The 22,551-nt window shown below is 42.5% G+C and overlaps 1 protein-coding gene across 1 annotated transcript in view; it reads right to left on the bottom strand.

The window, feature by feature from the left end:
* nrxn3a (neurexin 3a) overlaps positions 1 to 22,551 on the bottom strand; it is a 198,425-nt gene that overhangs the window by 36,662 nt on the left and 139,212 nt on the right. The window contains exons 18-21 of the mRNA XM_061886428.1: positions 21,259 to 21,378; positions 15,173 to 15,354; positions 9,501 to 9,672; positions 2,673 to 2,762 (exon numbers count right to left, since the gene is read on the bottom strand). Coding sequence (XP_061742412.1) covers positions 2,673 to 2,762; positions 9,501 to 9,672; positions 15,173 to 15,354; positions 21,259 to 21,378 — 564 coding nt within the window. The remainder of the gene's footprint in view (positions 1 to 2,672; positions 2,763 to 9,500; positions 9,673 to 15,172; positions 15,355 to 21,258; positions 21,379 to 22,551) is intronic.

A 22,551-nucleotide genomic window follows, 5' to 3' on the forward strand; every position in this document is an offset into this window, starting at 1 on the left:
AAATTAAAACTGCAAGCAGCGATGGACGGGACCACTTTGGCTGCTGCCCCCGGTACCCAAGGCCGGATAAGAGGTAGAAGATGGATGGATGGATTATTACACAGAGAAAAAGTTGTATACACATGTGTTATACATCATTCTTATAGTAATAACAGTTGTAAAGTGGCTTGGGCATTTTTATAAGGACGCCTTGGTGCCGCCATTTTGAGACTCTAATGCACTGTGAAAAGAATGCAGCTGTTGTATTGCAGTGGGAATAGCAAACTTCCCGTTGATTTTAGTTGCGGGTGGTCAGTCTATGAAATATAGGTCTCAGTGAGACCCACATTGAGGTTTTTGTTTCACGTGTGTATGACAGTCCTACATTGAGTTAGAAGCAGTTTTGTCTGAGGAGGAAGCCGTCATTTTGACAGCAGCAGGGCTCCAGTTCTAGCACACCGGTTCCTTGCGGGCTCATAAAATCCAAACCGGGGTTGTAATTAAAACTCTTTCATCAACTTTTAATCAGAAGGGTTCAATCTCTCTTCTGTGTTTATGTGGAGCCGAAACGACAAACGCCTCAGAGAAGATAATGTTTGGAAAAAAAGCGACATTTTTTGGCCAACTTTTGTATTGAAGTGGGAATAGAAAACTTTCTTTTTATTTTAGCTGAAAGGTATGAGTGTATGAAATATAGGTACAACTGAGACCTACCTAGAGATTTTCGTTTCATGTTTCTACGACATTGCGACTGGAAGTTACAGACAGTTTTGTCTGTGTTTTCTTCCTAGGGTGCGCTAGAGTGCAATTTTGGGTTTTGGGGTTTGATTTTCTGATTACATCGCAATTTTCGCCAGTCCTGATGTGTGTGTCAAATTTGGTGAGTTTTGAAGCATGTTAAGGGGGTCAAATTACAGCTCAAAAAGGCGGCGGTATAATAATAATAAAACCTATCTGTGTTGGCCCTGCGATGAGGTAGCGACTTGTCCAGGGTGTACCCCGCCTTCCGCCCGATTGTAGCTGAGATAGGCGCCAGCGCCCCCCGCGACCCCGAAAGGGAATAAGCGGTAGGAAATGGATGGATGGAATAAAACCTTTGAAATTTAATAGGGTCCTCTTTTCCAATGGGACATCGGTCCCTAAAAAAGTGAAAAAAAAGAGCAAAGAGGTGAAATGTCACATTCTCTAAAACGGTTATTGCTAGAAAATAATAATGAATCAAAATGAATGTTATGAATTATTGACCTATCGGAGCGAGCCTACAATTACTTCACATCAAATACTCCACCTTGACATTTTTCTGGAGGGATTTATTGAATATTTTTGTGCACTCACCATCTAAAAAAGGAAAAAAAAAATTACGATTAAATAAAAACAAAACAAAAAAACAAATGTGGCAGATTAACGCTTTTGTTTCCCCAATAATTTTATTGGGATTTTTTTTTTAATAAGATAAATAAAATCAATGATGTTATGAATTGGCATATTTAAGGCTCCAATTATTTAATATTAAATATTCTACCTGGATTTGTATGGGAGAGGAAACTATTGCAAATTGTTTATTCTTGCCATAAAAATCAGGGTTTTGACAAAATGGGCATACGACATTAGAAGAAGAAAAAACATTTAGAAATAATAATAAAAAAAATAAATAAACAAATAATATATATATCGGCAGACCTGTAGTTGATCAAGAGGTTTAAGCAATTAATACATTTTTTAAAGAAGTGAAAATGACCGGGACCAAACTTAAAGCAACTGAAGGTGAAATGAAAAAGATGAAATTGGCCCCTGCATGCTTTGTTTTAGGAGAGTGTGGCCCTCGGTGGAAAAAGTGCTGTATTACATGGTGTAACAAACGCTCCAGTTTGGAAAAGCCACCAAATATACTTTTACTCACTCCCTTGGTCGCATTCGCCAAATTCAGAGTTTTGCTGGCACTAAACTTTTATTCCTACCTCGCTAACAAATGACGCTCATTTTGAAAGACATTTTTCAAAATGGCTCGCACCATTTTTTGTCCAATTATTATTAGTATATATTTTTTTAAAGACATAAAATAAACTGGCTTGCTTTAGAATGACATAATGACAAAAAAGGATTAGAGCCAAATTGAAAAAGACTCTAGGCAGAAATGAGCTGAAAGCTAAATCAGGTTCATTTGAAATGAATAACGTAAAGTGCTTCTTGTCCTATGTCCATAAACTAATGAAATGCAGAAAACAAAAAAAAGACAAAACAGATTTGATATTACAGATATTTAAATACATAACACCAAAAAAATGCAACTCGATTTGGATAATTACCAATAATTGAAAAGTATATCTAATTATAAAGAAATGTATTGTAAAAATACAAAAACAATCACATTTATTGACTCTTTAAAAAATGACATTGTCATGGAATTACATGTTGATTTTGACATATCGAAGATTAGAAAAGTTTTGGGGAAAAGTCATCGTAAATGATTACATTTGACTTTGTCACACAACAAGAAAAATGTACTGACCTTTTATAGTTTTTTAAAATGGTGTCTGGAAATGTTTGAATGAATGAATAAAGAATGACGTTGAATAAAAGAGAGAGAAGCATCTATCTGGGTGACCGCTTGGATGGCTTCATATTTCTTCTGGATATGAAAATGTGGCCGCAGCCTTGACTGTGCTGACTGCAGCTCACACATTTTCACTTACCTTTTTCCAGGAGCCATTCTTCCACCGGTCTGGAGTATTTGAAAGGAATTTTCTTGTTGGCCATTTGAATGCGTTCCATGTCACTGTTCCCTTCAGTGGAAACACAAATATTCAGCCATTATGTTTATTCAACAAGACAACATTAACCATGACAATGTTTTCAAATCAATGATACCATCTCCACACGGCCCGTGTCAGACGTTACTCGATTTTTTACTTCACATACTGCTTTATTATCTTAAATTTCTATCCAAGTTGCAGGCAGCATTAAAGGGGAACTGCACTTTGTTGTTCACAATCATCATGAGAGACAAGAACACAAGTCTTGTATTGGTTCTAATCTACGTATATATATATATATATATATATATATATATATATATATACGTGTGTGTGTGTGTGTGTGTGTGTGTGTAACAGGTATAAAAAATACTTTAATTATTTGAGTGAAATTCCTGCTAAAATATGTATATTGTTTTGTATTGTAATGAGGTCCAATTGCGCAATCTGCTGGTACCTGAAAATCTGTAAATATAACCGGAAACCGGAAGCTATTAGCCGACTTCCTGCACTCTGCTAATGACATGGAAACCAGCAGAGGTGCTAACCACATATTGTCTGTATGTGCATTCCCATCACTCATTGCAGCTGCCAGTAAAGAAACATCATCCAAACCAGCCTGTGTGTGGATTCTTGACGGGACAAGTACACAGCAGCTACACACACACATACATACATATACATATACACATATATATATACACACATACATACATATACATATACACATATATATATACATATACACATATATATATACATATACACATATATATATACACACACACATACATACATATACATATACACATATATATATACATATACACATATATATACACATATATATATACATATACATATACATATACATATACACATATATACATATACACATATATATATATATATACATATACACATATATATATATATACATATACACATATATATATATATACACATATACACATACACATATATATATATATATATATATATATATATACACATATACACATACACATATACACATATATATATATATATATATATATATATATATATATATATATATATATATATATATAACTTGTTTTTTTAAAATCTTTACTATTTATATTACTAAATTACTGTGTATGCACCTTAGGAGATCTGCTCCAATTTCGTTCTTTGAACCTGTTGACTGTAATAATGACAATAAAACTCTATTCTATTCCATTCAATTCCATTCTATTCTATTCATGGCAGACTTGGTAACAAACAACAAAGACGCCAACATTTTTAGACAAATGAGGATCCATACCCTTAGATTTTGGAAGATGAATAATAATAATAATAATGGATTAGATTTATATCTCGCTTTTCTATTGTTAGATACTCAAAGCACTCACAGAGAAGTGGGAAGGCATCATTGATTCACACAGTGGTGGTGGTAAGCTACATCAGTAGCCACAGCTGCCCTGGGGTAGACTGACGGAAGCGTGGCTGCCAGTTTGCACCTACGGCCCCTCCGACCACCATCTTTCATTCATTCATTCATCATTCATTCACCAGTGTGAGCGGCACCGGGGGCAAAGGGTGAAGTGTCCTGCCCAAGGACACAACGGCAGCGATTTGGATGTCAATAGGTGGGAAGCGAACCTGCAACCCTCAGGTTTCTGGCACGGCCGCTCTACCCACTGTGCCATGCCGCCCTGAATATTCAGAGGATGAAGTGCTGGTGAGCACTCAGGAGAAGATGAAACTATTGTCCTGCTTAACCAAATAAGGCGGTACAAACTTCCTGGGTCGCCTGGTCGAGGTGCACGACTGTCCATCAGGGGAGTCACACTTCAAATGTTGATCCTGATGCCAAACTTCCTGGGTCGCCTGGTCGAGGTGCACGACTGTCCATCAGCGGAGTCACACTTCAAATGTTGATCCTGATGCCAAACTTCCTGGGTCGCCTGGTCGAGGTGCACGACTGTCCATCAGGGGAGTCACACTTCAAATGTTGATCCTGATGCCAAACTTCCTGGGTCGCCTGGTCGAGGTGCACGACTGTCCATCAGGGGAGTCACACTTCAAATGTTGATCCTGATGCCAAACTTCCTGGGTCGCCTGGTCGAGGTGCACGACTGTCCATCAGGGGAGTCACACTTCAAATGTTGATCCTGATGCCAAACTTCCTGGGTCGCCTGGTCGAGGTGCACGACTGTCCATCAGCGGAGTCACACTTCAAATGTTGATCCTGATGCCAAACTTCCTGGGTCGCCTGGTCGAGGTGCACGACTGTCCATCAGGGGAGTCACACTTCAAATGTTGATCCTGATGCCAAACTTCCTGGGTCGCCTGGTCGAGGTGCACGACTGTCCATCAGGGGAGTCACACTTCAAATGTTGATCCTGATGCCAAACTTCCTGGGTCGCCTGGTCGAGGTGCACGACTGTCCATCAGGGGAGTCACACTTCAAATGTTGATCCTGATGCCAAACTTCCTGGGTCGCCTGGTCGAGGTGCACGACTGTCCATCAGGGGAGTCACACTTCAAATGTTGATCCTGACGCCAAACTTCCTGGGTCGCCTGGTCGAGGTGCACGACTGTCCATCAGCGGAGTCACACTTCAAATGTTGATCCTGATGCCAAACTTCCTGGGTCGCCTGGTCGAGGTGCACGACTGTCCATCAGGGGAGTCACACTTCAAATGTTGATCCTGATGCCAAACTTCCTGGGTCGCCTGGTCGAGGTGCACGACTGTCCATCAGCGGAGTCACACTTCAAATGTTGATCCTGATGCCAAACTTCCTGGGTCGCCTGGTCGAGGTGCACGACTGTCCATCAGGGGAGTCACACTTCAAATGTTGATCCTGATGCCAAACTTCCTGGGTCGCCTGGTCGAGGTGCACGACTGTCCATCAGGGGAGTCACACTTCAAATGTTGATCCTGATGCCAAACTTCCTGGGTCGCCTGGTCGAGGTGCACGACTGTCCATCAGGGGAGTCACACTTCAAATGTTGATCCTGATGCCAAACTTCCTGGGTCGCCTGGTCGAGGTGCACGACTGTCCATCAGGGGAGTCACACTTCAAATGTTGATCCTGATGCCAAACTTCCTGGGTCGCCTGGTCGAGGTGCACGACTGTCCATCAGGGGAGTCACACTTCAAATGTTGATCCTGATGCACGCCTCACACCAGGCTTCTTCTTTCAACTACACTACACACTTATTTACAGTCAAACATAACAACTTATTTAGAAAGCACTTTCCATTTGAGCATTGAATCTCAAAGTGCTACATTTTAAAAGACAAAAACAAATCTTAGAGAAAAAAACTGCATAAAAAACATAACATTATTACAATTACTGTCGGCTTTTTTGAAAAAACAAAATGTGAGTCTTAAGTCCTTTTTTTCCGAAAGCATCCACGTACTGGAGTTTTTGCCGATTCCTGCCAGGGATTCTGAAGCTCACAGTGGACAAAGAAAACCTGAAGTAAAACTTGACAGACACTGCGATATGTTTTTAACCGGCTCAGATGGCCGTCCTATCTCAGTGTTGTGTGTGTCACAGATGGCCGTCCTATCTCAGTGTTGTGTGTGTCACAGATGGCCGTCCTATCTCAGTGTTGTGTGTGTCACAGATGGCCGTCCTATCTCAGTGTTGTGTGTGTCACAGATGGCCGTCCTATCTCAGTGTTGTGTGTGTCACAAATGGCCGTCCTATCTCAGTGTTGTGTGTGTCACAGATGGCCGTCCTATCTCAGTGTTGTGTGTGTCACAGATGGCCGTCCTATCTCAGTGTTGTGTGTGTCACAGATGGCCGTCCTATCTCAGTGTTGTGTGTGTCACAAATGGCCGTCCTATCTCAGTGTTGTGTGTGTCACAGATGGCCGTCCTATCTCAGTGTTGTGTGTGTCACAGATGGCCGTCCTATCTCAGTGTTGTGTGTGTCACAGATGGCCGTCCTATCTCAGTGTTGTGTGTGTCACAGATGGCCGTCCTATCTCAGTGTTGTGTGTGTCACAGATGGCCGTCCTATCTCAGTGTTGTGTGTGTCACAGATGGCCGTCCTATCTCAGTGTTGTGTGTGTCACAGATGGCCGTCCTATCTCAGTGTTGTGTGTGTCACAGATGGCCGTCCTATCTCAGTGTTGTGTGTGTCACAAATGGCCGTCCTATCTCAGTGTTGTGTGTGTCACAGATGGCCGTCCTATCTCAGTGTTGTGTGTGTCACAGATGGCCGTCCTATCTCAGTGTTGTGTGTGTCACAGATGGCCGTCCTATCTCAGTGTTGTGTGTGTCACAGATGGCCGTCCTATCTCAGTGTTGTGTGTGTCACAGATGGCCGTCCAATCTCAGTGTTGTGTGTGTCACAGATGGCCGTCCAATCTCATTGTTGTGTGTGTCACAGATGGCCGTCCAATCTCAGTGTTGTGTGTGTCACAGATGGCCGTCCTATCTCAGTGTTGTGTGTGTCACAGATGGCCGTCCTATCTCAGTGTTGTGTGTGTCACAGATGGCCGTCCTATCTCAGTGTTGTGTGTGTCACAGATGGCCGTCCTATCTCAGTGTTGTGTGTGTCACAGATGGCCGTCCTATCTCAGTGTTGTGTGTGTCACAGATGGCCGTCCTATCTCAGTGTTGTGTGTGTCACAAATGGCCGTCCTATCTCAGTGTTGTGTGTGTCACAAATGGCCGTCCTATCTCAGTGTTGTGTGTGTCACAGATGGCCGTCCTATCTCAGTGTTGTGTGTGTCACAGATGGCCGTCCTATCTCAGTGTTGTGTGTGTCACAAATGGCCGTCCAATCTCAGTGTTGTGTGTGTCACAAATGGCCGTCCTATCTCAGTGTTGTGTGTGTCACAGATGGCCGTCCTATCTCAGTGTTGTGTGTGTCACAGATGGCCGTCCTATCTCAGTGTTGTGTGTGTCACAGATGGCCGTCCTATCTCAGTGTTGTGTGTGTCACAGATGGCCGTCCTATCTCAGTGTTGTGTGTGTCACAGATGGCCGTCCTATCTCAGTGTTGTGTGTGTCACAAATGGCCGTCCTATCTCAGTGTTGTGTGTGTCACAGATGGCCGTCCTATCTCAGTGTTGTGTGTGTCACAGATGGCCGTCCTATCTCAGTGTTGTGTGTGTCACAGATGGCCGTCCTATCTCAGTGTTGTGTGTGTCACAAATGGCCGTCCAATCTCAGTGTTGTGTGTGTCACAAATGGCCGTCCTATCTCAGTGTTGTGTGTCACAGATGGCCGTCCAATCTCAGTGTTGTGTGTGTCACAGATGGCCGTCCTATCTCAGTGTTGTGTGTGTCACAGATGGCCGTCCTATCTCAGTGTTGTGTGTGTCACAGATGGCCGTCCTATCTCAGTGTTGTGTGTGTCACAAATGGCCGTCCTATCTCAGTGTTGTGTGTGTCACAGATGGCCGTCCTATCTCAGTGTTGTGTGTGTCACAAATGGCCGTCCAATCTCAGTGTTGTGTGTGTCACAAATGGCCGTCCTATCTCAGTGTTGTGTGTCACAGATGGCCGTCCAATCTCAGTGTTGTGTGTGTCACAGATGGCCGTCCTATCTCAGTGTTGTGTGTGTCACAAATGGCCGTCCTATCTCAGTGTTGTGTGTGTCACAGATGGCCGTCCTATCTCAGTGTTGTGTGTGTCACAAATGGCCGTCCAATCTCAGTGTTGTGTGTGTCACAGATGGCCGTCCTATCTCAGTGTTGTGTGTGTCACAGATGGCCGTCCTATCTCAGTGTTGTGTGTGTCACAGATGGCCGTCCTATCTCAGTGTTGTGTGTGTCACAGATGGCCGTCCTATCTCAGTGTTGTGTGTGTCACAGATGGCCGTCCTATCTCAGTGTTGTGTGTGTCACAGATGGCCGTCCTATCTCAGTGTTGTGTGTGTCACAGATGGCCGTCCTATCTCAGTGTTGTGTGTGTCACAGATGGCCGTCCTATCTCAGTGTTGTGTGTGTCACAGATGGCCGTCCTATCTTAGTGTTGTGTGTGTCACAAATGGCCGTCCTATCTCAGTGTTGTGTGTGTCACAGATGGCCGTCCTATCTCAGTGTTGTGTGTGTCACAAACTCCCAAGCCATTCAGCTGTTAGTGCAAAAGCTAGCTCACGGCTAAAGCTGCAGCATGTCGATGTGCTAGGAGGCTAGAAAAGAAGAGTTCCTCAGTGTTCACTCTTACGATGACAATGTTGATGCAGATTTTTATTACACATGTTTCAGAACCATTTGTTTTTTTGATGCATTTTAAAAGTGATTTAGAGATATAATTGCTCACATTAGTGAGTCGTTTTTTAACTGACTGCAAAGAAAAACAAACCTTTTGTCTTCTTGTCCCTCATAACTGTTAACGATAGGCAACATTCCCCTTCAAGCGCAAGAATTATGACTAAAGTGGTGAAGCTGTATTTTATTGCATTTCAATGTTTTTTTGTGCAACTAATCAGCCTGACCTAAGCCTTGTTTTGATGTCTTACACAATCTTTGCTTACCACCTGCTTACATGTCATTTGACAAGGCTGTCAAGTGCAAGTATGTGTAGATATTGAACATGAGTAGTGGAACAGTCGGGCCCCAAGGTGAAAAACCTGATTTATGATGTGAGATACATGAGAAATAACAAAATGATGTTCTTGATACAACATGCAAGTCCTGGAATGTTCTCACAGTGACTCGGCCGGTGGAAGCTGGATTTGTACGCAGGAACCCTCAAGTTCTTGGACCAACTGCATTGCGCAGCAGCAAATATGAGGAGATGATGAAAGGTACGTACCTGTGGGGAAATGTTCATTGATGGACCAGTTGTCCACCTGCAGCGTAGCGTTACCGCCGTTCCTGGTGAAGCGGACCACATGATACTTCCCGTCGTTCACCGGGGTGCTGCCTTCCTGCACACTGATGTCCACCGTCCCGATGTTAAATGTCACGCCAATTTTGCCTTGTTGCTGAAATGAAGCGGACACATCAATGTGAAATAGTTACTGCGATTGATTTTGCGTATTTGCACACCGAGGGCTGTTTTGGTATTGTAGTGGAAGTTTTCCAATCAAATAGTCAAACTAAATTGTTTTTATAGATTTATTTGGGGAGCAGACATGGTTGACATTGGTAGCAAGTGTAAAAGAAACAAGATATTTCATTCGGGGGGATTGATTGATTGAAACTGTTATTAGTAGATTGCACAACACAGTACATATTCCCTACAATTGACCATAAATGGTAACACCCCAATTATCACCATGGGGGGGGGGTAGAAGCTTGCTGGCGGGTCGTTCTCCCAGGAAGGCAGACGGACTACTCAAAACATGGCGTTCAGGTAAAAACATGATTTAATTTGAACTAAAAAAAAGGTGCAGACAACAAGGCGCACAAGGCGGAAGCTCAACTTGACGAAGGAAACCAAAACTAACACTTTGACTAAATTTTGGGCATACAGTAAAACAAAAAACAATTACTGTGGCTTGACAATAGAAGCATGGTCTTTGGCATGAAAATAATAGCATGGACAGAGCATGAAAAGAACACAATGACGCCAGCCAGACCAACAGAAAATGACAGGCTTAAATAGTGATGTGGTGATGGAAAACAGGTGCGTGAGTTCACATGAATCAGGTGCGTGAGTCGTGAGGACAGGTGAACTGATTGGTAGTCATGGTGACATAACAGGGAGTGAAAAAACAGGAACTGACAGAGTGAAAAAAACAAACAGAAAATAGCCAAACTAAACCTGATCACCAAACATGACACCAATACGTTTTTCAACTTGCTTAAGTCGGGGTTCACTTTCATCAATTCATGGTACAAATATATACTATCAGCATAAATACAGTCATCACACAAGTTCATCACCAGAGTATGTTACTCCCTCCGAGGTTTTTATCTAGACCAGGGGTGGAACGTAAGGCCCGCGGGCTGGATTAGGCCCTAGAACAGGTTTTATCAAGGCCCTCGGGATGAGTTTGCTAAGTATCAAAATAAGCCCAAATTTTTGAATGAAAGAAACTGCTGTTCTAAATGTGTCCACTAGAGGTCAAAATAGCAATTCTTAGTACCTTTGTAGATGATGCTACATATCCTATTTTTCGGACTATAAGTCGCAGTTTTTTTTCATAGTTTGGCCGGGGGTGCGACTTATACTCAGGAGCGACTTAGGTGTGAAATTGTTAACACATTACCATAAAATATCAAATAATATCTATCTCATTCACGTAAGAGACTAAACGTATAAGATTTCATGGGATTTATGGATTAGGAGTGAGAGATAGCATGTTCTATATGTTCTAGTTATTTGAATGACTCTTACCATAATATGTTAGCTTAACGTAGCAGTTGCTTATTTATGCCTCATATAACCTACACTTACTCAGCCTGTTTTGTATTTATTTTAAATTGCCTTTCAAATGACTATTCTTGCTGTTGGCTTTTATCAAATACAATTCCCCAAAAATGCGACTTATACTCGAGTGCGACGTATATATGTTTTTTTTTTCCTTCTTTTTATTATGCATTTTCGCCAGGTGCGACTTATACTCCGAAAACTACGGTATTTTTTAAAAGAAACACAAAAAAACAAACATGATGTTAGGCTCCGAAAGGGACAAGCGGTAGAAAATGGATGGATGAATGGATGTTAGTACATCAGTTGAGGAAAACGAGCAAACAACATAAATAACATTGTGTAATTAGATTTTTTTTTTAAAATCTTGATAGCTGGGAAATTATCAGCAATGAGTTGACTGCTGATTATTATCACATCGTTTATTCGGAAAGTACAAATAACGACAAATAAAGATAGAAAACTATTTACCGCAACATGTAAAGTAAAGTTAAAGTTGAAGTAGCAATGATTGCCACACGCATACTAGATGTGGCGAAATGATTCTCTGCATTTGACCCATCACCCTTGTTCACCCCTGGGAGGTGAGGGGAGCAGTGAGCAGCAGCAGTGCCGCGCCCGGGAATCATTTATGGTGATTTAACCCCCAATTCCAACAACATTATGATTTGCACATTTTCAGATTGTGCTAGTTTTATTTTTAAACTAAGAAAACAATCTGAAGTTTTGTTATTTTGATGTCTGTATGGGTGTTTTATCGTAATATGATCAAGCTAGCGTTGTTAGCATCGACTACGGTAAATGGTAAATGGGTTGTACATCTATAGCACTTTTCTACCCCTTTTTAAGGAGCCCAAAGGGCTTTGACAGTATTTTCACATTCACACACAAATTCACACAGGGAGCTGCCATGCAAGGCGCTCACCAGGACCTATCAGGAGCAAGAGTGAAGTGTCTTGCCCAAGGACACAACGGACGTGATTAGGATGGTAGAAGGTGGGGATTGAACCAGTAACCCTCAAATTGCTGGCACAGCCACTCTACCAACTTCGCCATGCCAACTAATATGCTAGCACGTTTTTGGGTTTCTGTGTTAGTATTACTAATTTACAAAAGCATTCTGTTTGTATTGTTCCAGTTTCACAAATTCCTCAGTACATTCACCAAAACATCAGCGTGGAGTTTCACCTCTGTGATAGTTGGATAAATAAAGAGGCAACCACCGTATTGTTTGACATTACACAAAGTAGACCACTAAACACTGGAGTACAGCAGGCCCATAGTTGGATAAATAAAGAGGCAATCACCGTATTGTTTGACATTACACAAAGTAGACCACTAAACACTGGAGTACAGCAGGCCCATAGTTGGATAAATAAAGAGGCAACCACTCTTTTGTTTGACATTACACAAAGTAGACCACTAAACACTGGAGTACAGCAGGCCCATAGTTGGATAAATAAAGAGGCAACCACTCTTTTGTTTGACATTACACAAAGTAGACCACTAAACACTGGAGTACAGCAGGCCCATAGTTGGATCAATAAAGAGGCAACCACTGTTTTGTCTGACATTACACAAAGTAGACCACTAAACACTGGAGTACAGCAGGCCCATAGTTGGATAAATAAAGAGGCAATCACCGTATTGTTTGACATTACACAAAGTAGACCACTAAACACTGGAGTACAGCAGGCCCATAGTTGGATAAATAAAGAGGCAACCACTCTTTTGTTTGACATTACACCAAGTAGACCACTAAACACTGGAGTACAGCAGGCCCATAGTTGGATAAATAAAGAGGCAACCACTCTTTTGTTTGACATTACACAAAGTAGACCACTAAACACTGGAGTACAGCAGGCCCATAGTTGGATCAATAAAGAGGCAACCACTGTTTTGTCTGACATTACACAAAGTAGACCACTAAACACTGGAGTACAGCAGGCCCATAGTTGAATCAATAAAGAGGCAACCACTGTTTTGTCTGACATTACACAAAGTAGACCACTAAACACTGGAGTACAGCAGGCCCATAGTTGGATAAATAAAGAGGCAACCACTCTTTTGTTTGACATTACACAAAGTAGACCACTAAACACTGGAGTAGAGCAGGCCCATAGTTGGATCAATAAAGAGGCAACCACTCTTTTGTCTGACATTACACAAAGTAGACCACTAAACACTGGAGTACAGCAGGCCCATAGTTGGATCAATAAAGAGGCAACCACTGTTTTGTTTGACATTACACAAAGTAGACCACTAAACACTGGAGTACAGCAGGCCCATAGTTGGATCAATTAAGAGGCAACCACTCTTTTGTCTGACATTACACAAAGTAGACCACTAAACACTGGAGTACAGCAGGCCCATAGTTGGATCAATAAAGAGGCAACCACTGTTTTGTCTGACATTACACAAAGTAGACCACTAAACACTGGAGTACAGCAGGCCCATAGTTGGATCAATAAAGAGGCAACCACTGTTTTGTCTGACATTACACAAAGTAGACCACTAAACACTGGAGTACAGCAGGCCCATAGTTAGATCAATAAAGAGGCAACCACTGTTTTGTTTGACATTACACAAAGTAGACCACTAAACACTGGAGTACAGCAGGCCCATAGTTGGATCAATAAAGAGGCAACCACTGTTAGGTCTGACAGTACACAAAGTAGACCACTAAACACTGGAGTACAGCAGGCCCATAGTTGAATCAATAAAGAGGCAACCACTGTTTTGTCTGACATTACACAAAGTAGACCACTAAACACTGGAGTACAGCAGGCCCATAGTTGAATCAATAAAGAGGCAACCACTGTTTTGTTTGACATTACACAAAGTAGACCACTAAACACTGGAGTACAGCAGGCCCATAGTTGGATCAATAAAGAGGCAACCACTGTTTTGTCTGACATTACACAAAGTAGACCACTAAACACTGGAGTACAGCAGGCCCATAGTTGAATCAATAAAGAGGCAACCACTGTTTTGTCTGACATTACATAAAGTAGACCACTAAACACTGGAGTACAGCAGGCCCATAGTTGGATCAATAAAGAGGCAACCACTGTTTTGTTTGACATTACACAAAGTAGACCACTAAACACTGGAGTACAGCAGGCCCATAGTTGGATCAATAAAGAGGCAACCACTGTTTTGTCTGACATTACACAAAGTAGACCACTAAACACTGGAGTACAGCAGGCCCATAGTTGGATCAATAAAGAGGCAACCACTGTTTTGTCTGACATTACACAAAGTAGACCACTAAACACTGGAGTACAGCAGGCCCATAGTTGAATCAATAAAGAGGCAACCACTGTTTTGTCTGACATTACACAAAGTAGACCACTAAACACTGGAGTACAGCAGGCCCATAGTTGAATCAATAAAGAGGCAACCACTGTTTTGTCTGACATTACACAAAGTAGACCACTAAACACTGGAGTACAGCAGGCCCATAGTTGGATCAATAAAGAGGCAACCACTGTTTTGTTTGACATTACACAAAGTAGACCACTAAACACTGGAGTACAGCAGGCCCATAGTTGAATCAATAAAGAGGCAACCACTGTTTTGTCTGACATTACACAAAGTAGACCACTAAACACTGGAGTACAGCAGGCCCATAGTTGAATCAATAAAGAGGCAACCACTGTTTTGTCTGACATTACACAAAGTAGACCACTAAACACTGGAGTACAGCAGGCCCATAGTTGGATCAATAAAGAGGCAACCACTGTTTTGTCTGACATTACACAAAGTAGACCACTAAACACTGGAGTACAGCAGGCCCATAGTTGGATCAATAAAGAGGCAACCACTGTTTTGTCTGACATTACACAAAGTAGACCACTAAACACTGGAGTACAGCAGGCCCATAGTTGGATCAATAAAGAGGCAACCACTGTTTTGTCTGACATTACACAAAGTAGACCACTAAACTGTGGTGAAAGTTGCTCCTCCACCTGATGAGCACAACTGTGCAGAAAACATCACATTGTTCTGACAATGAGCAGCATTATTGTATCATTTTGGCCCCGCCCCCTCCCACAGCTGTCTTATGTTTTCCAGTCTTGTCCACAGGGCGGTGACTATGAACTTACTATGTGCAGCATGAGGTAGTCCCCCAGACCTGGAGCGCTGTCGATCCTGACCAGGATGCCATCTTTCAGTGAGGTGCTGAAGCCCACGGTCAGCCGGTCAGTCCTGGTGCTCGGTCTCTCATTGGCTGGCCACTGGAAGGTGATGAGTCCGCCTCCTTTGCCAAAGATGTATGTGGTCCCGGCTGAGTGGAAGGCAAGATTGGATGTCAATACAACTCCATCCATCCATTTTCTACACATTAGAGTCAGGGGCTAACTGGACAGCTGACTGTGGAAGAGAGGCACCAAGGACTGGTTGCCAGATGGAGAACAAAAAGATGCAAAGTATTTATTTGACTGAGTAATCTGTTGGCCACAGTGAGGAGTGGGAACACACCTGTGGTGATCAGAGTCTGGTTCATAGTTCACCATCGTTGCATGTTTTCTCCGTGCCAACTCAGATGCCCAATTGGAGATTCAAGCCCTGGTCTCTGGACTGTGTGGCCATCTTGGAACCGGCCTTCACATCATGTCAAGTATATTGTCCAGTTAGGTAGCAACATCCCTGGCCTGAGTGGCCTTGGTCTCGTGGTACAAGCTACCTGAGGGTCCGGGGCCACAGTCTGTGCCAGCCAGGTAAAGTGTGCAGGGAAGGGGTCGGAGGATCCCCCCAAAAAAAGGCTTTATTGTAAGAAAAAATATTAGTGTAGATGAAACATATGTTTATTATTGTCATTTAGTCCTTCAATCAAATACTAGACAACTTGTCTTTTAGTAGGAAGTAAACAAACAAAGACTCCTAATTAGTCTGCAGTAACATATTGTGTCATTTATACACCTATTATTGTATACACATTATGAGGGACAAACTGTAAAAATTGATTATTAATCCACTTGTTCATTTACTTGTTAATATCTGCTTATTTTCTGTTTTAACATGTTCTATCTACACTTCTGTTCAAATGTAATAATCACTTATTCTTCTCTTCTTTGATACTTGACATTAGTTTTGGATGATACCACACATTTAGGTATGGATCCGATACCAAGTAGTTACAGGATCATACAATAAAATATAATACCTAGTAAACCAACAATAATATGGATAAAAAAAATACTGATGTAAAGGGTAGGTGTCACCATGTTTTCTGTTTTAACATGTTCTATCTACACTTCTGTTCAAATGTAATAATCACTTATTCTTCTCGTCTTTGATACTTGACATTAGTTTTGGATGATACGACACATTTAGGTATGGATCCGATACCAAGTAGTTACAGGATCATACACTGGTCTTAATTAAAGTTCTATTGCTTCAAGGGACGTATTTACTGAATTTATAAACAATAAAAATGACCAAAGATTTTGTGATAGTAAAGAAATATCGATGTAATCATAGTAGTATCAACTATATACGGCTCATGTATTCAGTATCGGTACAGTCATTGTCTGTGTCACCCATGGCACTAGCTTGCTTTTAGTGGTTAGCTACAGTATTGTATCCTCCTACGCTGTGTAGTGAAGCATGTTTAGCTATTCCTCATCCTCCAGTGATAATACTACCTGTAAGAAGCTTACTTTTTTTGTCGCCATGGAGACCAGGATTAGTGATTTAGAAGTAGCTGAAACACCGCGGCTGGACGTAATCCGCTAGCTAGCGGTGTTTAAAACATTACAGCGCGCTGCTTCAGTGTTTTCAGCTTCATCTTTTCAGTAGTTGTGAAGCCAAAATGCGTCTGTTCTCCCTCGCTGTTCTGTTTTGATTGAGGAGAACTACCATTTTATCGGTTATTGGGTGAGCCTGCGGGAACGGGATGGAAGGCCAAGGGAAACTCCACGACAGCATTTGAACTGAAGGTTTAGTTTAGATTAGTTTATTAAGGACCCCCATTAGTCTACACGGCAGTGGAGAGTATTGGTCCTGGGGTCCAGGAAGGTTGTACCTTGCAGACCCCAATACCCAAGAGACGAAGAGCTGGCCCAGAACCCTGTACCAGTAGTTCCTTGGGATTCAAATGATTTCCCGGGGCATTCAATCCATCGCAACTGGACTGTTTGGTTTGTCTTCTAAGACAAACCAAACAGTCTTGGAAGACAAAGCAAACAGTCCTGGAAGACAAATCAAACATTCTTGGAGGACAAAGCAAAGAGTCTTGAAAGACAAGGCAAACAGTCCTAAAAGACAAAGCAAACAGTCTTGGAAGACAAAGCAGACAGTCCTAGAAGACAAAGCAAACAGTCTTGGAAGACAAAGCAAAGAGTCTTGGAAGACAAAGCAAAGAGTCTTGGAAGACAAAGCAAAGAGTCTTGGAAGACAAAGCAAACAGTCTTGGAAGACAAAGCAAACAGTCTTGGAAGACAAAGCAAACAGTCTTGGAAGACAAAGCAAACAGTCTTGGAAGACAAATCAAACATTCTTGGAGGACAAAGCAAAGAGTCTTGGAAGACAAAGCAAACAGTCCTAGAAGACAAAGCAAACAGTCCTAGAAGACAAAGCAAACAGTCCTAGAAGACAAAGCAAACAGTCCTAGAAGACAAAGCAAACAGTCCTAGAAGACAAAGCAAACAGTCCTAGAAGACAAAGCAAACAGTCCTAGAAGACAAAGCAAACAGTCTTGGAAGACAAAGCAAACAGTCTTGGAAGACAAAGCAAACAGTCTTGGAGGACAAAGCAAAGAGTCTTGGAGGACAAAGTAAACAGTCCTAGAAGACAAAGCAAACAGTCTTGGAGGACAAAGCAAACAGTCTTGGAGGACAAAGTAAACAGTCTTGGAGGACAAAGTAAACAGTCCTACAAGACAAAGCAAACAGTCTTGGAAGACAAAGCAAACAGTCTTGGAAGACAAAGCAAACAGTCTTGGAGGACAAAGCAAAGAGTCTTGGAGGACAAAGTAAACAGTCCTAGAAGACAAAGCAAACAGTCTTGGAGGACAAAGCAAACAGTCTTGGAGGACAAAGCAAACAGTCTTGGAGGACAAAGCAAACAGTCTTGGAGGACAAAGTAAACAGTCCTACAAGACAAAGCAAACAGTCTTGGAAGACAAAGCAAACAGTCCTAGAAGACAAAGCAAACAGTCTTGGAGGACAAAGTAAACAGTCTTGGAGGACAAAGCAAACAGTCTTGGAAGACAAAGCAAACAGTCCTAGAAGACAAAGCAAACAGTCCTAGAAGACAAAGTGAACAGTCTTGGAGGACAAAGTAAACAGTCCTAGAAGACAAAGCAAACAGTCTTGGAAGACAAAGCAAACAGTCCTAGAAGACAAAGTAAACAGTCTTGGAAGACAAATCAAACAGTCTTGGAAGACAAAGCAAACAGTCCTAGAAGACAAAGCAAAGAGTCCTAGAAGACAAAGCAAAGAGTCCTAGAAGACAAAGCAAAGAGTCTTGGAAGACAAAGCAAACAGTCCTAGAAGACAAAGCAAAGAGTCCTAGAGGACAAAGCAAAGAGTCCTAGAAGACAAAGCAAAGAGTCCTAGAAGACAAAGCAAACAGTCTTGGAGGACAAAGTAAACAGTCCTAGAAGACAAAGCAAAGAGTCCTAGAAGACAAAGCAAAGAGTCCTAGAAGACAAAGCAAAGAGTCCTAGAAGACAAAGCAAAGAGTCCTAGAAGACAAAGCAAAGAGTCCAGTTGCGATGGATTGAATGCTCTGAGATGACAGCAACCTGATGAATAAAAACATTCATGGACACGATTAAAGTGATTCAGAACGCCAGCTCCGTCATCAGGACTACGACTGACAAACTAACTGCAGCTAGTAGTGGACATTAGGTTGAGAACAAAAATGGCCTCCTCTATGAGCCAATCATGGTTCAGCAACTGATCTGAGGCGTAGGACTAAACCGTACAGAAGGTCTGTCATGCCAACATTGATACATATCTATCAAACCCAGACTTTCCGTGGCCGGAGATGTTCTGCCCAGGTAACTCTTTGACCATGTTCCAACATGTACTGCTCGGGTAACTCTTAGACCACGCTCTTTGACCATGCTCTTTGACCATGTTCCAACATGTACTGCCCAGGTAACTCTTTGACCATGTTCCAACATGTACTGCCCAGGTAACTCTTTGACCATGTTCCAACATGTTCTGCCCAGGTAACTCTTTAACCATGTTCCAACATGTTCTGCCCAGGTAACTCTTTGACCATGTTCCAACATGTACTGCTCGGGTAACTCTTAGACCACGCTCTTTGACCATGCTCTTTGACCATGTTCCAACATGTACTGCCCAGGTAACTCTTTGACCATGTTCCAACATGTACTGCTCGGGTAACTCTTAGACCATGTTCCAACATGTTCTGCCCAGGTAACTCTTTGACCATGTTCCAACATGTTCTGCCCAGGTAACTCTTTGACCATGTTCCAACATGTACTGCTCGGGTAACTCTTAGACCACGCTCTTTGACCATGCTCTTTGACCATGTTCCAACATGTACTGCTCGGGTAACTCTTAGACCACGCTCTTTGACCATGCTCTTTGACCATGTTCCAACATGTACTGCCCAGGTAACTCTTTGACCATGTTCCAACATGTTCTGCCCAGGTAACTCTTTGACCATGTTCCAACATGTTCTGCCCGGGTAACTCTTTGACCATGTTCCAACATGTACTGCTCGGGTAACTCTTAGACCATGTTCCAACATGTACTGCTCGGGTAAATCTTAGACCATGTTCCAACATGTACTGCTCGGGTAACTGTTAGACCATGTTCCAACATGTACTGCTCGGGTAAATCTTAGACCATGTTCCAACATGTACTGCTCGGGTAACTGTTAGACCATGTTCCAACATGTACTGCTCGGGTAACTCTTAGACCACACTCTTTGACCATGCTCTTTGACCATGTTCCAACATGTACTGCTCGGGTAACTCTTTGACCATGTTCCAACATGTTCTGCCCGGGTAACTCTTTGACCATGTTCCAACATGTACTGCTCGGGTAACTCTTAGACCATGTTCCAACATGTACTGCTCGGGTAAATCTTAGACCATGTTCCAACATGTACTGCTCGGGTAACTCTTAGACCACACTCTTTGACCATGCTCTTTGACCATGTTCCAACATGTACTGCTCGGGTAACTCTTTGACCATGTTCCAACATGTTCTGCCCGGGTAACTCTTTGACCATGTTCCAACATGTACTGCTCGGGTAACTCTTAGACCATGTTCCAACATGTACTGCTCGGGTAAATCTTAGACCATGTTCCAACATGTACTGCTCGGGTAACTCTTAGACCACACTCTTTGACCATGCTCTTTGACCATGTTCCAACATGTACTGCTCGGGTAACTCTTTGACCATGTTCCAACATGTTCTGCCCGGGTAACTCTTTGACCATGTTCCAACATGTACTGCTCGGGTAACTCTTAGACCATGTTCCAACATGTACTGCTCGGGTAACTCTTAGACCATGTTCCAACATGTACTGCTCGGGTAACTCTTAGACCACGCTCTTTGACCATGCTCTTTGACCATGTTCCAACATGTACTGCCCAGGTAACTCTTTGACCATGTTCCAACATGTTCTGCCCAGGTAACTCTTTGACCATGTTCCAACATGTACTGCTCGGGTAACTCTTAGACCACGCTCTTTGACCATGCTCTTTGACCATGTTCCAACATGTACTGCTCGGGTAACTCTTAGACCACGCTCTTTGACCATGTTCCAACATGTTCTGCCTGGGTAACTCTTTGACCATGTTCCAACATGTTCTGCCTGGGTAACTCTTAGACCACGCTCTTTGACCATGCTCTTTGACCATGTTCCAACATGTTCTGCCTGGGTAACTCTTAGACCACGCTCTTTGACCATGCTCTTTGACCATGTTCCAACATGTTCTGCCTGGGTAACTCTTAGACCACGCTCTTTGACCATGTTCCAAAATGTTCTGCCTGGGTAACTCTTAGACCACGCTCTTTGACCATGTTCCAACATGTTCTGCCTGGGTAACTCTTAGACCACGCTCTTTGACCATGTTCCAAAATGTTCTGCCTGGGTAACTCTTAGACCATGCTCTTTGACCTTGCTCCAACATGGCGTCTTGGCAGATGCAGAACGGCCACGACTGCGGCATTGGAAGTGAAAAAGTATGCGGGGACTCACGGTCATTGCACTGAGTCCCGGTGAAGGAGGTCATGGAGCAGTCACAGGTGTAGTTCTCCCACTGTTGCATGCAGATGCCCATGTTGGCACACGAGTCCTCCTGACAGGTGGTGCTGGGACCTGTCCACACACACACACACACACACACACACACACACACACACACACGAAGATACACAAAGAAATACAAAACTGGATTTAACCGAAAACCAAGTAACCTTGGTTCATGAGGGACTATGTACCATACAACAGTGCCTTGAGATCATGTTGTTGTAAGTACAAGGGGTTTGACCTTGGTTTTGAGATCATGTTGTAAGTACAAGGGGTTTGACCTTGGTTTTGAGATCATGTTGTAAGTACAAGGGGTTTGACCTTGGTTTTGAGATCATGTTGTTGTAAGTACAAGGGGTTTGACCTTGGTTTTGAGATCATGTTGTTGTAAGTACAAGGGGTTTGACCTTGGTTTTGAGATCATGTTGTTGTAAGTACAAGGGGTTTGACCTTGGTTTTGAGATCATGTTGTAAGTACAAGGGGTTTGACCTTGGTTTTGAGATCATGTTGTTGTAAGTACAAGGGGTTTGACCTTGGTTTTGAGATCATGTTGTTGTAAGTACAAGGGGTTTGACCTTGGTTTTGAGATCATGTTGTTGTAAGTACAAGGGGTTTGACCTTGGTTTTGAGATCATGTTGTTGTAAGTACAAGGGGTTTGACCTTGGTTTTGAGATCATGTTGTTGTAAGTACAAGGGGTTTGACCTTGGTTTTGAGATCATGTTGTTGTAAGTACAAGGGGTTTGACCTTGGTTTTGAGATCATGTTGTTGTAAGTACAAGGGGTTTGACCTTGGTTTTGGGATCATGTTGTAAGTACAAGGGGTTTGACCTTGGTTTTGAGATCATGTTGTAAGTACAAGGGGTTTGACCTTGGTTTTGAGATCATGTTGTTGTAAGTACAAGGGGTTTGACCTTGGTTTTGAGATCATGTTGTTGTAAGTACAAGGGGTTTGACCTTGGTTTTGAGATCATGTTGTAAGTACAAGGGGTTTGACCTTGGTTTTGAGATCATGTTGTTGTAAGTACAAGGGGTTTGACCTTGGTTTTTGAGATCATGTTGTTGTAAGTACAAGGGGTTTGACCTTGGTTTTGAGATCATGTTGTTGTAAGTACAAGGGGTTTGACCTTGGTTTTGAGATCATGTTGTTGTAAGTACAAGGGGTTTGACCTTGGTTTTGAGATCATGTTGTAAGTACAAGGGGTTTGACCTTGGTTTTGAGATCATGTTGTTGTAAGTACA

Source organism: Nerophis ophidion, linkage group LG24, assembly GCF_033978795.1.
Source record: "Nerophis ophidion isolate RoL-2023_Sa linkage group LG24, RoL_Noph_v1.0, whole genome shotgun sequence".
Lineage (NCBI taxonomy): Eukaryota > Metazoa > Chordata > Actinopteri > Syngnathiformes > Syngnathidae > Nerophis > Nerophis ophidion.